At 64.2% G+C, this 16,820-nt stretch overlaps 1 protein-coding gene across 3 annotated transcripts; it reads left to right on the top strand.

Annotated features, from left to right (window-relative positions):
* The first annotated feature begins 826 nt into the window (after positions 1–826).
* Positions 827–15,778, top strand: GRK6 (G protein-coupled receptor kinase 6). 3 transcript variants are annotated; one of them, XM_083799079.1, is made up of 16 exons: positions 827–972; positions 3,665–3,760; positions 6,396–6,508; positions 6,746–6,823; positions 7,084–7,184; positions 8,452–8,544; positions 8,813–8,876; positions 9,498–9,627; positions 10,368–10,512; positions 11,209–11,246; positions 11,386–11,475; positions 11,565–11,773; positions 12,026–12,163; positions 12,376–12,513; positions 12,697–12,831; positions 14,333–15,778. In XM_083799079.1, the coding sequence occupies exons 1-16, from the start codon at positions 921–923 to the stop codon at positions 14,381–14,383; spliced, it is 1,671 nt and encodes a 556-aa protein (XP_083655205.1). In that variant the 5' UTR covers positions 827–920; the 3' UTR covers positions 14,384–15,778. The 3 variants fall into 3 exon arrangements, with proteins under 3 accessions (XP_083655205.1, XP_083655203.1, XP_083655204.1); XM_083799077.1 differs by having other exon boundaries at positions 9,498–9,638; positions 10,322–10,512; XM_083799078.1 differs by having other exon boundaries at positions 9,498–9,638; positions 10,322–10,512; positions 13,590–15,778.
* Positions 15,779–16,820: the final 1,042 nt, after the last annotated feature.

The following is a 16,820-nucleotide window of genomic DNA, read 5'->3' as shown; positions in this document are numbered from 1 at the left end:
TGCAGCTTTCCTTGGGTGGGAAGAGCCCCTGCTACTGGAAGCGCCATGAGGAAAGGCTTCTAGAGCACATCAGTAGAGGGAAGAAGCCTCCAGGAGCAGCACTTAATCAAACCCTAAAGGCGCTTGGGCATGAAAAGGGCACACGAAGGGCACAGAACGGAGCCCCAGCAGGACAGAAGCCAGCAGGGCAGCACCCAGGCCAACTGGCAGAGAAACCCAATGCTCTTCCTAAAGCAATGGCTGGTGGGGATGAGCACAGGGCCGGAGCTGGCACCGCCCTACATATGCAAAACAGTACCAAACACCACCCCGCCACCCACCCACCGCCGTCTGCCAGCCCCCCAAGCCCGCACCCCCTTATAAAGACCCTCTTATCCCCGCCCCCCTACTCGACGCCCCAATCACCACCCACTCCTCCACAGAGTGGCAGCTCTCAACCCAATCAAAGCCCGCGGTAGGCGGGACCTTCTTGTGGTGGGCACCGTTGCCGCTTGCCCAATCCCCGCCCGGCGCTGCGGCTGCGCTCTCCGACTGACAGCTCTACCTCCAGTCAGCACCCGGCCCCGCCCCCTTGCCGGCCTCCACCAATGACCGCCGCGCGACGCGCTCTTCCCCCTCTCCGCCCCGCCCCCTCACACCTCCGCCCGCCGCGGGCCAACGGGAGGGCAGCGGCGCAGGGGCGGGGGCGAGGCTTCCTGGGGGGGAGGGGGAGGAGGAGGGAGGCGGGCCAATGGGAGCGCGGCGCGGGAGGAGCGTGGGCAGCGATTGGCGGGCTGGGCCGCGGGGGGCGGGGCGCGGCGGCGGCGGCGGCGGCGGCCGGGGCGGGCGGGAGGGGGGGGGGAGGCGGCGGCGGCCGGGACGCGATCGGTGCCGGCGGGGAGCGGCGCGGAGCCGGGGGGGAGGCGGCGGCGCCCGGGCCCATGGAGCTGGAGAACATCGTCGCCAACACCGTCCTGCTTAAGGCCCGTGAAGGTGAGAGGAGCCGGTACCGGGCCGGCCCCCTCCTCCCGGTTCCCGCAGCGGGGAGGGGACCGCGGGGCGGGCAGGGACGGGGCCTCCCGCGGCCGGTGCCGGGTGGGGTGGGGGGAGCCCCGGCGGAGCCTGCCCCGGGGCTACCGGGTGCCGCCTCCGGGAACCGGGGAGGAGCCGCCGCCGCCGCCGCTCCCCGGGCTGCCGCCGGTCCCGGGCCTGTCCTCGGTTCCCCCCCGCGGGCACCGCGGCGGCTCCGGTCGGTGGCAGGGCGGGCTGAGCCCCGGAGGGTCCGGCCGGGCCCTCCCGGGGGGCCCCGTGCCCGCGGCGGTACCGCCCGGACAGGGGCGGTAACCGGGGGGGGGGTTACCGGGGAGGTAACGGGCCCGGCGGGGGCTGCCGCAGGGCGCCCTGCCCTGCACGAAGCCCCGGAGCTCGGTGCCTTTCGGTGCACCGGTGCTCAGCAACCCCGGTGCCTGCGGGCATGCAGCCCTCCGGGGGGGTGCTGACCCCCTCCGGTGCACGGGGGGAGGCCTTGCCGATCCCGGAGGCTGCCCTGCCCCGGCTCTGTGCGGCTCCCGGCCTCCTCCTGCTGGTCCCGGGGTCGAGGCCGTTCCCAGCCTCCGCCCAGCTAACCGGGGGGGACCGGGAGCTCCGGGGTGCTCTGCAGCAGACAGAGCTCCGGTTCAGCCGGGCACCGGGGAGTTCGGCAGGTCCCGCAGGGCACCGGGGGAGTCCGGTCCCCGCGGTGCTGAGCCCACAGCGTGCAGACCGGGTAATCCTCGGTCCTGAGGGACCCGCTAAAACCTGGGGAGAGGCTCTGGGGGTGAGATCTGAGCAGCAAGGAGCAGCGAAATTAAAATCGCCCGGGCAGAGGCGACTCCGAGCTGCCCGAAAATTGGACTTCAGGGAGACGGTTCCGGCACGGCAGCGGGAAGCGGGGATCCGAGCGCCGGTGCAGGCGACGCCGAGCGCAGACGGAGCCCAACGGTGGCGTTGGGACCTTGGGACGTGCGACCCAGCCTCACGCGGGTGGTCGGGAGCCTGGCTCCGGTGGTGCCGTCAGCACCCGCAGTGTGCTGGGACATCCTGGTGCTGCCGGGTCCCCAAGAGGTGCTGCCGTGAGGAAGGGAGCCCCAGGAGAGTTTGGGTCCAGGGAAGGCAGAGGAGCCCTCCTCCGTCGTCCTCCCTTTCTGCTGGCTTCAACAGCCCGGCGACAAGATGTCACCGGCCCCTGTAATGCCCTTGTGGTGAGCTCCGGGCTTGCCCTGTCCCCAAAACGAGGGCGCTGAGCACGGAGGCGCTCAGGGTGCGAGTTCCCCGCTCAGCTCTTTGCTGCATCGCCCGCAGGGCTGGGGGGGAGCCACGCACGAGGGGCACCGGAGCCTCCTTCCCTCCACAGCGGGCCTCAAGGTGCAGACCCGCATCCCCGGGGCGTTACGGGGCACAGCTCTGCCCTTCCTTCCGTGCTTACGGGGCCGCGGGTGGCTTACCCTCCCGTGCCCTCGCACACTAGCCATCCCTGTCCTTTCCGCGGCCGCAAGCCGTGGCTGACGAGAAGGTGTCTGCGCTGCTGGTTTCTTCCACCCCTGCATACCCTTGAGTCACTTCCTTCCTGAGCGCGTACGGTCGTGCAGCCCGGCTGCTGCTGGGGGGCAGATGCAGCGCAGCTCCCCGGGGCCGTGCGGCGTCCCCCTGGCCCCCCGGTGCCTCCCCTGCCGCCGGGTGCCGGGAGCCCGGACCTCGGGGACGGGGCCAAATTGCATCTGCGGCGGAGGAACGTCTTATGAAACTGTTTCTCAAGAGCTGGTAAACGATGGTCAACACTGATTTCGGAAAGCCGTGCCTTTGGCCCCACTCAGCGGGGCGGCTTAGTGCCTTACCAAAGAGGGGACGCAGGATCCCTGGAGGTTGGCCGATCCGAGCGATCCGGCGGGTTTCAGTCCTCAGCGCTTGCTGTGATGTAAATCTTTTGGTCTATCTAGAAGCTTTCCCACCCTGTCCTACAGCGCTGGGCATTCACTCCAGCGCCTGAAGCCGGAGTCGTATCTGGCTGTTGGATCTTGCTTTTGGGAGGCTGGCTTATCTCCGGAGAGCGGTGGGAGTGTCCCCACTTCACAGCTGGGAAACCGAAGCGATGAGCCCGGGGCAATGCAGCGAGCTGTCTGTGGAGCCGGGATTAGAGCAGGAATTCCTGTCTCCCAGCTTCGTGTCCCTTCTCTGCGAGCCCCTCCCTGGAGTAAGCAATCAGTCTGGAGTGAGTAGGTGGCATGAGCATCATAGCCACGGCAGGAAACTGGCGGCGGGGAGCTTCACACCGAGCAGGGCTTGGCCTCGAAAGGTGCTTCGTTATGCGCGGGTCCTGAGGACAGGCCTGGGAGCCGAGGCAGGGGGTGACCTGGGGCTGTAGGCACCCCGCCCTCCGCCTTCGTTTTCCCATCTCAAACGCGAGTAGCTGAAGCATCAGGAGGAAAGGCCTCAGTGGTACCGCCTGTGACTTGGTTCTGCCTCCTGAGCAGCCAGAGCGGGCAGTCTGCCCGGCCCCTCCGGCACTCAGCAGCGGCTCCAGCTCTGGTCTGACCCCAGGAGGTGGTGACACCGCTGGGCCCTGCCTGGGATGGGCACAGGGTGGCTGCTGCTGCGGCAGGACGCCCCTCCTTCATCCCTCATGGCCCCAAATCTGTGTGCCCTGCAGGTGGTGGCGGAAACCGGAAGGGCAAGAGCAAGAAATGGCGCCAGATGCTGCAGTTCCCCCACATCAGCCTCTGCGAGGATCTCCGGCAAGCCCTCGGTGAGCAGCGGGAGCTGGGCAGCGCCCCGGCTGCGCGGTCGGGACGGGGGGCGAGCGCCCGTGGCCAGGGGGTCTCTTTGGGCATCGCGCTGTCGGAGCTGGGCACACCTGAACACACTCGGCTCGTGTGAGGGTCAGGGACGTGCAACGGGGCACGTGAGGGCCAAATCCCGGCTGGGTTTCCCACATTGTTTGGAGTGCAGGGAAGAAACGAGTAGGTAAGTCCCAGCTGCTGCTGATGTGCCCACAAACCTAGGCCGTGACAAGCTTCAGCAGAGGTCTGCCCCCTTCCCGGTGCAAACAGACCCGCTCGGTGCTGCAGAGCTTTGGAGCGTTGCTCACGGGTGCCTTTGCACGAGTTACAAAGTTCCTGGTAGCATCCTCTGGGCTGCCCGGCTGGGACTGAGCCCTCAGCTTCTAACAGAGCAGCTTTACGCGGGCAGAACCGGGTTCTTGCTGCGCCGTATGGGTAAGAACTGTGCAGATGGGCAGGGCTAGGCCTGTCCTTTTAATTTTGCACTTTGTACTCTTCATGGGTTTAATGTTGTTTGTGCAGCAGGTTTGGTCCTGACATCATGTGGAATTGTTTGGGGAGCTGAAGGGTGGGAATGCTCTCCGTTCTGGGAAGGGGAGAGCTTGTTTAAGTTGTCGCTCCAGACTCAGCCGCCAGCTGCAGAGCGGCACGGCGTTGGCTTTGGTTCAGGGTGGGTGCCACTGGGCTGCCTGGGTTTGGGACGCGCCCGCAGCTCCTGTCCCCGGTTCTGCACTGCCCGGGTGTCCCAGGTGCTGGTAGCCCCAAGGAGGTGGGTGGCTCCGTCTGAAGGCACGTGGGACTGCAGCACCTGGCTTAATGACTTCCGTCATGCACGCTGTCACCTCCCAGCCCGCAGCCACCTCCCCGGGCTGGCTTCGCAGCCACTGCAGTCAGACAGAGACTCCGGCCTTGGTTTGCTGCCGGCTGCCTCTCGGAGCAGGTCCTGAGCACTGAGGGCACCTCTGGTGCGAGCTGTCCTTGCAGCTCTCGTCTTGGCCGCCCCGACCTCTTCGTGCTTTTCTGGCCACTCTGTCAGATTCTTCCTCCTCTGCACGCATCCTGTGGGTGCCATGATACCTGTTCCAGCACTGAAGCTCAGCTTCCTTACACCACCCATCTGCTGGCGGTGGGTGCTGGTGGTCTGCCCCTTTTTGCCGTCCCACTGTCCAGGACGGTGATGCTTGCGATGCTCCGCAGGCAGATCCCTCCCGGCCTGCGGCTGTCACCACCCATGCCCCCACTTCCCCCTGCGGAGGCACGAAAGAAGCGCTCTGCCTGCCTCTTTCAGTTTCCCCATTGAGAGACAGCCCCGATCCCTACGCACAGGTCTCTGAGCAGCTGCAGCGCTTTGTTTTCCCTTTGTTTTCCCCTCGCAGCCCACCAGAGACACGCTCGCTTCCTCTGCAGGACCCTCGGCGGGGTCGCGGTGGGGCTGGCCGCCGGCAGCAGCGCCGGCCTTTGGGCACCGCGAGCACCCCGCGGTGCGCCTGGGCAGCCCCGAACCCATCCCAGCGGCCCCGAGCTCCCGAGGGGAACTCCTTCCCCTGCAGACAAGGGAACCAGCAGGGGCGGCCGAGCTGGCGAAGCGGCCCCCGCCCCCACGGCAGCCTCCCCGCACGCTGAGCACCGCCAGGAAGCCGCGGCTTCCTCGGGACAAACTGCAGCGCCGGCAGGGGAAGGCGGCAGCACCCCGCGCCGGGCAGCATGCAGGGGCAGCCCAGGGCAGGGTGAGGGGCTGACGGGTGCTGAGGAAGGTGCTGGGCCCTGGCCGGGTGCTGCGGTGTGGGGCAGGTCTCAAGGAAAGCTCTCCGACCGCAGCACTGCAGTAATTTGGCAGGGGAAGGGAGGAAGAGGGTGGAAGCACCGCTCTGAGGTGTGTTTGGGGAGCTGTGAGTGCCCTTGCACGAGGGTGTAGGGCACCCTGAGGTGCTGAGTGGCTGCACGTCCAGTCCCAGGCAGCCCGTGGCCCTCCGGGGCAGTGGTTCTTCTGTTCTGGTCCGTGATTAAACAGTATTTAACTGTTAGAAAGGGGAAAAAAAACAGCTGGAAGCGCTCTGGATGGTCAAAGGTGTTTGTGCCTGGTTCAAAATACCTCAGGGAGAGGGCTAGGAGGAGTCAGCAGGGGAAACCCAGCTGCAGAGGGCGGTGGGACCTGAGGTACAAACAGCGGGGCCAGGGTGCAGCGCTACCAGGACACCTCTGGATGTGGTTCCCCCGTTTTGGCCCCGCCACTCTCAGCAGGGCCTTGGGGAAGCGGGGCGGCTCAGGAGTCGTCAGGGCAAGCCTGGGCCTGGGCATGGGTCTGCCTCAAAACAAGCTCAGGGCGTTCCTCAGGGCCCCAAAAAGTTGTGTTTCTGCCGGTCCTCCATGGGGAGGGGATCGAGGGGAGATACGGAGATCCCTTCCTCAAAACGAGCCGGGGAAACCGTACAGCAGAGCAGCTGGAGCCTCTCTGAGGGAACACCTTCCGCGGGGGGCCATGAAAGCTCAGTCGTGGCAGCCTCTTGTCCTTGGGTTCCCTCTCTTGGGATTCTCGGGCTGACGAGGCCCGCGAGCAGCCCGCCGGGCGGCCGCCCTGACCCCTTCTGCCCCCGTTTGCAGAGCGGGACTACCACAGCCTGTGCGAGAGGCAGCCCATCGGGCGCACGCTGTTCCGGCAGTTCTGCGAGACGCGCCCCGAGCTGTCGCGCTGCGTCAAGTTCCTGGACGCCGTGGTAAGGGCCGGGCCCCTCGGGCTCCGCGGGGGGGAGGCCGGGGCGTTCCTGGCCCCCTGGGGCCACGGCCGGGTCCTTTGGGCCAGGAGGGCTTTCCCGGGAGCTGCCGTGTCTCCCAGATGGGGCTGGGCCTCGGTGTTTGCCGGGGATCTGGTTCTGGGGCAGGGCCTTGCCGTCGCCTGGCAGCAGGGCCCGGTTCCTGCTGGGCCTGCCCCCGACGGTGTTTGCTCTGTGCAGGCCGGGTACGAGGTGGCTCCGGACGAGAAGCGGAAGGAATGCGGGCAGCACCTGATCGAGAAGTACCTGAAGCCAAAGGTGAGTGAGAGGACCGGGTTTGCTGCCTGCCGTGGTGGAACAGCTGGGAGGCTGACAGTTGTCATCGCCCACATCCTGCCGCGGTGCTGGGCAGGAAGGTGAGGGCAAAGTCCACCCCACCACCTGACGAGTGACTGTGCTGCTTTTCCCACTGCTGCTAAAGCAGGTGGGCACGTGGGTGCTGTTTCTGTGGGCTTCCCCTTCCCGGCAGGACCCCTGGGCTCTGCTCGCTGTGTCTGACCCGCTCCCTTCGTCCCCAGAGCGAGGACCATGTGCCTGAAGTCCCCTCCCAGCTGGTGGATGCCTGTTGCGAGCGGCTGGAGCAGGAACCTTCCAAGGAGCTCTTCAAGGAATCCACCAAGTACGTTGTGGGCCCGGCGGTGGTGCTGCGGGGAGCTCACCTCATCCACCCCGCTCCCTTCCTCCAGGACACCAAGGTGTTAGGGCTGGACTGCGTGGGCCGGGCGAGTTCGGGGCTAGTGGTTTGCAACGCAGCTCCAGGAAAACAAACGCGAGGAGATCCTGTGGGCTCTGAGAGCCACAAACTGCTGCGGGAACCTTTGTCGCTCCTCTCGGTTCGCCACGGGTCTGAGCTGCCCTTTGGGAAGACACCGTCTCAGCAAGCCTCAGAGTCTGGCTGTGCTGTTTCTGGTCTCGTGCCTGGCCCTGGTAGGCAGCCGTGGCGCAGAGCTGACTGCTGCGGTGCCAGCTGTCCCCTCCCGCTGGCCACAGATAGAGCTGCTGCGGGTAGATTACGGAGGCCGTCGCTACAGGGATCTAAGGTCACTTCTGGTCCCTTGACTCATCGCAGAATCGGTGACCGAGGTCCTGGCTCCGGGTGCGAAGAGGAAGCTGTTAGGGAAACGGGGCTGGCGGCCCCCACCCCTCCCCGAGCAGCGGCAGGAGCGCGTTGCCTAACCCAGGGCTGTGGCAATGGCTTTGCTGCAGTCTTCTGGGGAGCGTTAGCTCCGTGTGTGGTAACTGGTGTCGCTGTCTGAATGCAGAGCCTCCGGGCTGGGCCCTGCCTTCTCTTGGCAAGCTCTGAAAGGGGAAGAGCCCATCCGCTTCGCCTTGATGCATGTCTCCAGTCTAGACACTGTGTCTAAGGCTTTTTTACTCTGCTGGGCAGCCCTGGCACCAGCCTGTGAGGCAGTTAGCTCTCCCGAGCGGGATCCCCTGTGGCCCTTTGTGCTGGATATTCATCTGAAACTGAACGGCTCGGCGCCCGGTGCTGAGTGTTGCTAGCAGTTTTCGGCAGCTGATTACAGCCGTGTGCGTGCGTTTGCCCTGTGAGCAGGGGGGATTGCAGAGCCCTATCATCCCCCTAGTCCCACGGCCTGAGCTGGTGCTGAGAGGCCACAGTTATCAGTGCCAGCCTAGTCCCAGGGCACTACCTCTGCCACAGTGGTGTCTCCAACACACCTTCCTTTTGCATTAAGCCTCAGTGCAGAGGGTGGGCTTTTGGGCCAGGGCTGTGCAGGGTGCGTAGGTGATTCAGCCCTGGGCTGGGTGAGGGGATGGCAAAGTGACCGGGCTCTTGGGGCTTCTCGCTTCCTCTCCTTGCACCGCCGTCTGCCCTACAGCCATGAGCAGCCCTCACCAGCCTTGCTGGCTCTGCTCTCTCCTAGGCTTATCCACGACTACCTGAGTGTGGCTCCCTTTGCTGACTACCTCGACAGCTTGTACTTCAACCGCTTCCTGCAGTGGAAATGGCTGGAACGGTAATGTTGCCTCGCTGGGAGACCTGAGCCTGCAGCACACGGGCTGCCTGAGGGGTCCCCAGAGCTCCTTCCCCTGCTGGGCCCTCTCCTTCGGGGCCCATATTGGCACAAACAGCCTCCACTGGCTGCCCCAGCCTTGCAGAGAAGCAAGGTCTGCTTGAGGGGGGGCTTCAGGGTGACCCCCAGACTCGGGGCACGGGGGTGGTTTGGGCTTCAGCTCCTACTCTCTTCCTGCTCCCATCTCACTCCAGTTTCCTCTGCCTCGCAGGCAGCCAGTGACCAAAAACACTTTCCGCCAGTACCGTGTGCTAGGCAAGGGCGGTTTTGGAGAGGTGAGTGACCAGCATTTCCCCTGCATTCGGGACGGGCAGGCAGCGTGCTGCAAGCTGCTTCAGCACCTGGGGCAAGGAGCTGCTGGCTCGATGGGCTGTGGGATTTTGCAGGGCTGTTCCCTTGGGCTCTGTGCCGGGTACTGCTGTGCTTTGGGCACTGCATTATCCGTCAGCTCCTCTCTGATGGACAGGAGCTCCCCTCTTGCCAGCCATGGGAGTTGCAGAAGGTGGTTGCACAGAGGAGGTAGCGTGTGCTCTGCGGTGCACGCTGCTGGGTAGGGAATCGGGTCTTCTCCCAGTGTCTTGGCAGAGCAAACTGCAGTCCTGAAAACTGCCACTGTCAGGCTTCCTTCTGTTTCTGGAGTGGCCTTCTGTCTTCCCAGGCACCAGCCGTGGTGTCTGCTACAGGTGGCAGGGGCACTGCATCCCTCTGCTGCTCATCTGTGACATCCTGAGATGTCGCTGTGCCCCGTGTCCTCGCTTTGACAGCACGCTCCTTGCTGACCTCGGGGTGAGGCTGGAACAAGGACTTCTTTGCCTTCCTGTGCCTCTCAAGAGCAGAACCTAAACCCCACGACAGAAACAGCAGGGGGAGAGCGCTGAGCCTTGTCCCCCCTCCAGGTTTGTGCCTGCCAAGTGCGTGCCACGGGGAAGATGTACGCTTGCAAGAAGCTGGAGAAGAAACGGATCAAAAAGCGGAAGGGAGAGGCCATGGCCCTGAATGAGAAACAGATCCTGGAAAAAGTGAACAGTAGGTTTGTAGTAAGTACATGGGAATTGCTCTCACTTTGCTGTGGTGGTTGATTCCTTCCACAACCAGCCGGCCGAGCACTTCTGTGCTCTTCAGCTCTTCCCCAGGAGCAGGCGCTGCCTACGGGGCAGGCTCCTGGTGGCTGCGCGCCTTTCATAAGGCTGGGGTCTGGCAGGACCTCCTGCCGCCTCCACAAGATGACCCGAATGCCTCCAAAGGCAGGCCCAAAGTCCCATCTGGTCTCACAGGCACCTCGTTACCTTTAGGGCAAAAGAAAGCCGTGAGAACTGTCTTTCCAGGCAGCCGAAGGGGCAGAATGGGCCCTGAGCTGCGTGGCAGGGAGCTCTCCCTGGCTGTACAGAGGTGTGGACAGCCTGAAACCTCCCGTTACAGGGAATTCATGAGATGGTGCCCCAGGGTTGCTGCTGGGTGCTGCTTGCCCCCAGAGGGGAGCAGTTTTGGCTCAGGGAGATAATGTCCTCCCTGTCTGAGGAAAGCTGAGGGTGTGCAGGGGCCCCTGGGCACTTACGGATGCTCCCTGGGCTTGAACAATTCACTCGCTGCCTCCTCCCCTCTGTAAAGGCCCCGTCCCGCTGCCCATGCCTGGCTTCTTGGGTGACAAAGTGTCCATCAGAGTGTGGGGCCTCCCTCTTCCAGCTGTGTCTTCTAACAGCCTTTCTGCCCTGAATTGCAGGTGAGCTTAGCCTATGCATATGAAACTAAAGATGCTCTCTGCCTAGTGCTGACCCTCATGAATGGAGGGGACCTCAAGTTCCATATCTACCACATGGGAGAGGCTGGCTTCGAGGAGCCCCGGGCAGCTTTCTATGCTGCTGAGATCTGCTGTGGCCTCGAGGACTTGCACCAGGAGAGGATAGTGTACAGGTGCGTGCTGTGAGACCTTGTACCAGCTGCAGGAGCAAGATTTCTGCTGCTCTTACTAGCCCAGCTGGGACTGTCTGCTCAAGAAAATAGGCCCAGGTTTGAAAGCAGCACAGAGCTGGGTGAGAGGGGATCAGGAACAGAAAGCTGATCTCGTGGGAGACGCAGGAAGATTTAGTTTTGCTTCCTTGTGCTGGTAAAGGATCACCCAGAGCAGGATGCGAATTCTGAGTGCCACAGAGCATGCACTTGGGTGCTTAACTCCACAGGCAGAACTGACACTGGGCAGGAGGGAAAACAAGCTGAGTGCGCTCGCCTGTTGTGTGATGCTGCATTAGGGACAGCACCCAGAGCCAGAAAGTCCCTTCTTGTCCTACCCTGTGCCTTGCCCTGGGCGGGACAAGCAGAAGAAGCCTCTGCTCCTTCCCTCTTGCACAGCTTGCCCCATTCTGAGTTCTGCACCTGCAGAGGAGGAGGCAGCCACAGGCTCACTGCCTCCTTGTGGAGGATCGAAGCTTGCCATGACCTGCCTCTGCCTGGCAGGGGGGAGCAGCAGGGCCAACTCCAGGGCAGGGGGTGCCTGAGGTAGGGGCACTGAATCCCTCTGCTGCTTACCTGTGACTTCCTGAGGTGTCGCTGTTCCCTGTGCCCTTTGCTTTCATAGTGGGCTTCTTGCTGATCAAGTCTCTTCCTTCCTAGGGACCTGAAGCCAGAGAACATCTTGCTGGATGACCATGGTGAGTGCAGGGCAAAGAGAAACCCGGGCCTAGGTCCTTCTCTCTTCCTGTGCTTGTACCAGCGTTGCTCTGTGTTCTTGGCAGCCTCAAATACTGTCCCTTGACCCTGTCCTGTTGACTTGTGCCGTTCTCTGTGCAGGTCACATTCGTATCTCAGACCTGGGGCTGGCTGTGCACGTGCCCGAGGGCCAAACAATCAAGGGACGTGTTGGGACAGTCGGCTATATGGGTAAGTGCCCCTGGTTTAACCCAGAAGTCCTCTGACTGCACACGTACCCTCCCTGCCCTCACACATCCCTCGCCCCTGCTCCCATGTAGCTCCAGAGGTGGTGAAGAACGAGCGCTACACGTTCAGCCCGGACTGGTGGGCTCTGGGCTGCCTGGTGTACGAGATGATCGAGGGGCAGTCGCCCTTCCAGCAGCGCAAGAAGAAGATCAAGCGGGAGGAGGTGGAGCGCCTGGTGAAGGATGTGCAGGAGGAGTACTCGGAGAAGTTCTCGCCCTGCGCCCGCTCCCTCTGCACCATGGTACGAGCATCGCTGTCCCCTCGCACCTACCGTCCCTTTGCACACAGCAGCAGAAAATCAGGGCTGCTCCCTGGAGAGGCACTGGCAGAAGTCAGGTTCCCTTGCTCTGGCTCTAAGATAGTGCAGGGGGGTCCAGAGTGTCTTAGTTCCTTGTGAGCCCCTGTTGTTCCTAGGGACATGGTGCAGGAGCCAACAGCAGGGCTGCTCCTGCCCGAAGCACTGCTGGGTCACTGATTTCCCTTCGTGTTGCAGCTCCTGTGCAAAGACCCCCTGGAGCGCCTGGGCTGCCGAGGGGCTGGGGCCCGGGAAGTGAAGGAGCACCCCCTCTTCAAGCACCTCAATTTCCGGAGGCTGGAAGCAGGCATGCTGGACCCCCCCTTCAAACCAGACGTAAGTGCTGCCCGCGTCCTGACCTCGTCACTCGCTGGCGCTGTCGAGGGAAGCAGGAGCCCCCAGGTGGCTCCCCGAGGAGCTGGGGTCCTTCCCTCTTTCTGGAGCTGCTGCCCGGCCACAGACACAAGAGGATTCCCAACACCCACAGATGTCTCAGTGGGTGGCATCACTGTGCGGCCCGGCGTTACAGCCGTGTTTGTGCTCTTTAGCCCCAGGCCATCTACTGCAAGGACGTTCTGGACATCGAGCAGTTCTCCACGGTGAAAGGCGTGGAGCTGGAGCCCACGGACAATGACTTCTACCAGAAGTTTGCTACAGGGAGCGTGCCCATTCCTTGGCAGAACGAGGTAGGTGGGGACCGGCACGTGCACCAGCCCCTTTTTGCAGGACGGGTCTTTGTCCCTGCTTGTGCTCACCGTGGCTGAGGACGGTGTCCCACAGGGTTCGTGCTGTCCCTGCTGCTCCTGCGCTGGTCCCTCAGTGAGGGGCTCTGTGTGGCAGTTGCTGCAGCCATCTTTGCCCTCTTTCAGATGATCGAGACGGAGTGCTTCAAGGAGCTGAATGTCTTTAGCACAGATGGCTCAGTGCCCCCAGACCTGGACTGGAAAGGGCAGCCTTCCCCGCAGCCCAAAAAAGGGTTACTCCAGCGCTTCTTCAGCAGACAGGTAAGGAAGAGCATTCGCCCAACGCTTGCTCTGCAGCACCGAGCCCTCTCCCACCCGTGCCAGGCAGATCTGGCAGGGCGGTGGGCACGGCGGGGCAGCAGACACGGGCTCCCCCCCGTGCAGGGTGGCCGGACCCCGGGGCTCTCGGGTGGACCCGTGCAGGGCTGCAGGGAGGCACTCCTGGTGCTGCTGCGTGTTGAGGGGGCTGGGCTGGAGTGTCCTGGCTAAACATGCTGCAGTTGCACAGGCGGAGAGATGCTGCCAAAGGCACTAAAATAGCAAGCCTTCTCCCTTCCTACATGCATAATACCATCCCCAAAGAAGACCTTGATCTTGGTATGGGCTGTGTGGGCTCCCGGGCTCCCCAGAGCCTTTCTGCTAGTCCTTGAGCAGGCAGAGGGAGCGGCGCTTTCTAGGGATGAGGAGAACGGAAACATTTCGCATCTGCTGCGGGCTTGTTTGCCTGCATGCCTCCTCTGGGCCAGAACAGTCTTTGCCTTCTTTCCAGGACTGGCAAAGTCTGGGCTGCTGCCTTGGCAGCTGCTTGCAGCTGGGGCTCTCAAGCACGGTTGGCTCTGGCCTGCCCTGGACCCACTCCCAGCCACCCTGCGCTGACTCCTGCTTCCCCACCAAGCTCCCAGTTGTGCTTCACTGTTCGGTGTGACCCGGCTCGTCCCGAGGCAGGCAGGACCTGCCCGAGGATGGGCTGCCGGTGGCAGGGGCTGAGCTGTGATTTGCCACGTGTTTTCTCTTTCCAGAGGTGAGCAGTCCCTCCCGGCTGCTCTGCTCAGGGAAATACCCGGTGGCCCACGGACATGGCAAGATCTGGGAAAGAGGAGTGTTGTCCTTCAGTGCCTAACCCCGTCCCCCCCCCCAGAGCACAAGCTGCTTGTTGTCCTAACTGCCCCCTGAGCCACTAATCCCGCTTCCCTCCTCTCGCTGCCTTCCCTGCTGGGGGGAAGCCTTGCCCTCGGCTTGAGCCAAAGCTGCCCCTGTACCGCCGGGAGCTCTGCTCCTGGGGGGCTGCGGGGAGCCCCGGGTTGCCTTTGCTCCTCTCCTTGGATGTCCGGGATACACAGAAGGGTTGAGAAACTGTGAAGGGTTTGGCGTAGTCCTGTGCTCAGCCCCCCTCCCGAGGGCTTCAGCTGCTTTCCGTGGCCCGCTGAGCCCTGCCTGGGGCAGACCGTGCTGGCACTGAGCTGTCTCCCCGGGTGGCTGTAGTCCATGGAGCCCCTCTTCCTCCCAGCTTCTGAGCTAGTCAGCCGTGTGCTCACAAGTCTGTCTGCCAGGAGCCAAACCCCAAGGTGCAGCTTTGTTTCCCTGCAGCCTTGGGGTTCCCCTCCAGCCCCTCGCCTCCACGTAGCTCTCCCACGCGCAGGCCTGGGGGGCCTGGCCTGTCCCTGCCAGGGGGCAGCCGGGGGCTGGGTTGTGTGACCGTGCTCACCCTGTGCTTGCTGTGCTCCTCTCTCCCTCCTCCCTCTCGTTGCCCCTCTGACTTCAGGACTGTTGTGGGAACTGCAGCGACAGCGAGGAAGAGCCCACCCGGCTGTAGAGCACAGCCCGTTCTCCAGCCCCTGGGACCCCCTTGCCTCTCCGGGCGCCCAGCAGAACGAGAGGCCAGCCCGAAGGACGAGGCAGCAGTGGCCCCGCGAGGTGGATTTGTTTACAGCTTTACCAGTCTAGCTGAAGGCTCTGAGGACGGCTCCAGCGCTGGCAGCAGCACTCGGCGCCTGCCCCAGGCCCGAGAACCTCCGGCCACGGGCGAGCCAACGTCCCCAGGACAGACGTGGACCGTCCTGAGCATCCTGCTGGGGATGGTGCCGCTGCCGCCCGCCGGCTGCTGCTCCCCTCCGGGGCCGAGGGCGGGAGAGAGGGATCGCGCCGGCGTGGGCCAAGGCCGGGCTGGAGCAGCTCTGCTGCCACATTCCGTGGTGTCGAAGCGGCGCCGCAGGTTTGGTGTGTATTTATATCCGTCGGTCTGTACATAGCACACGTCAGTTTTTAATCTATGGGGGGGGGGCCTGCGCTGCCCCCACCCTGTCACAGGCACAAATGTCCTCCTATGGGGGGAGCGACGGTCCTAGCTTTGTACTGGGGAGTCCTGGGCAAAGGCCTTCTGTGCCTTGAGGTGTAAAAGCATCTTATCCTGGACCTTTCTGGCCATGCTGAGGCGTCCCTGGCTCCAGAGGAGTCCATTGCTCAGCCCTGAGGCGCGGGAATCTCCTGTGCCGAAGCATCGACCGTTGCCTCGTGGCAGCAGAGCGTCACTGCCTCGTCCCTGCTTCCCTGCCTGCTTCCTCCTGCCTCCTCCCTCGCGTGCTGCCGGCTCCCGGGGCTGATCCTGGCCCCCTGCTCAGGCCGCCGGCAGCCTGCCTGCAGCGCACCGGGGGACGTAGCCACTCCGGCAGCACCCGCTCAGAAGGTAGAGCCCCAGGGGCCGATCCCCCGCGGGGTGCGGGGTGTCCCCAGCACCGTCCCGCCAGCTCTGCACCAGCCAGCTGTGCTCGCTGGGGTGCGGGCAGTCCCTCGGGACGGCAGCGCAGACACGTAAGGGGATGTGCTCTTGGGGTGCAGAGGGAGCACCCCCAGGGTCCTCCATCCCACAGGAGCCAACGTGGCTGTGCCTAAGGGCAGAGGGTGGTGGGACCTGAGCCCCCGCAGGGGTCCTGCGTGTCCCCGGGGAGCAACACGGGGCTCAGCACAGCTCCCCTGCCCCTGTCCCGCTCGTCCTGTCCCGTCTCGTGCATGTTTGTCCTGGCCGTGTCCCTAGCAATAACTGGTCTGTGTGTTTGTGTGTGTGTGTGTTACACGTGTGTGTGTGTGTGCTGCTGCCCCCTGCTCCTTCTGAGCCAGGCCCCGCGGGTGGGCTGAGCACCTACTTGGACCTGTGGTATCGTTTGCTTGCCTTGCACTAAAGTTTGGAAATATTTAAATTTTTAACCTGTCGTTAAGCGTGCGATTTGCTGCTGCCACGGCGAGGGGAAGGGAGGCAGAAGGGCGCTGCGCCGGGCAGGTTGGGTTGCAAGAGGGGTGCTGACTGTTGGCGGATGGAGGAGAGGGGAGGCCCCATGGCCTTGCACCCGGTTGCCGGTGGCCATGGGCTCTGCTGGTGCTCCCGGCGTGCAGAGGTGGTGCTGAGCACCGGGGCCTGCGGGTGGCCCTCGGTGGCTTCTCCTGGGCGGTTTGGACACTGCAGGGGGGTGACAGGTACAAAGCCTCGTGCCGCGGGGTGTCCTAGGGGGCTGCTGTGGTCCCCTTTGGGACATGTCCCCAGAATCCCCCGCCTGCCCTCGGCACAGCCCCTCCTGAGTGCGGGGCAGCCCCAGAGCTGACCCCGGCACGCACAGGGGCTGAGCTCCACCACTGCCCCCGCACCCACGGGTGGCATCACCATGGGCTCCACGTGTGGAAGGGGACAGCCGGAGCCTGGCACGGTGCTTGGGGCCAGCAGAGCCACCGGGAGCGGGGACACAGAGGGTGGCAGCCTGGCCTGGGAGAGGGTCGGGGCCGCGCAGGGTGGGCCGGGAGCCCGGTGCCGGTGGCGGGGCCGGCGGCAGCCTGGTGCGCAGCGCGGGGACGGCCGCGCACAGCTGCACAGGGATGAGAATAGCAAGTGCGGCTGGGTAGCTAGGGAACAGTTGCCATGGGAGCGGGCCGAGGAGGAGTTCTCACACTCGGAGGGGGCATCTTGGGGTAAAATCCAGGAATTTTCTGCAGCCGTGGAAGAAAGGGAGGCACGGCGGGGGGATGGGGAGCGATGGGGAGAGCTGCGCCCATGGCACCGGTCAGGGCTGGTCCTGGTGCCATTTTGGCACTGCCTGGGCTGCAGCACCCAGGCTTGGGGGTCCTGGGGTCACCAGCACGATGCTGGTGATGGGCACCGCGGCTTCTCAGGCGGGGCTGGGGGCTGGGAGCCCAGGGCCAAGCCCCGTGAGGGCACGGGAAGGGCTCTGCCTCGCCCAGCGGTGCCCCAGTCCCAACAGCCGGGG

This window comes from Anser anser (assembly GCF_964211835.1).
Source record: "Anser anser genome assembly, chromosome: 14".
Lineage (NCBI taxonomy): Eukaryota > Metazoa > Chordata > Aves > Anseriformes > Anatidae > Anser > Anser anser.
This window is presented reverse-complemented; position numbering and strand designations above follow the sequence as displayed.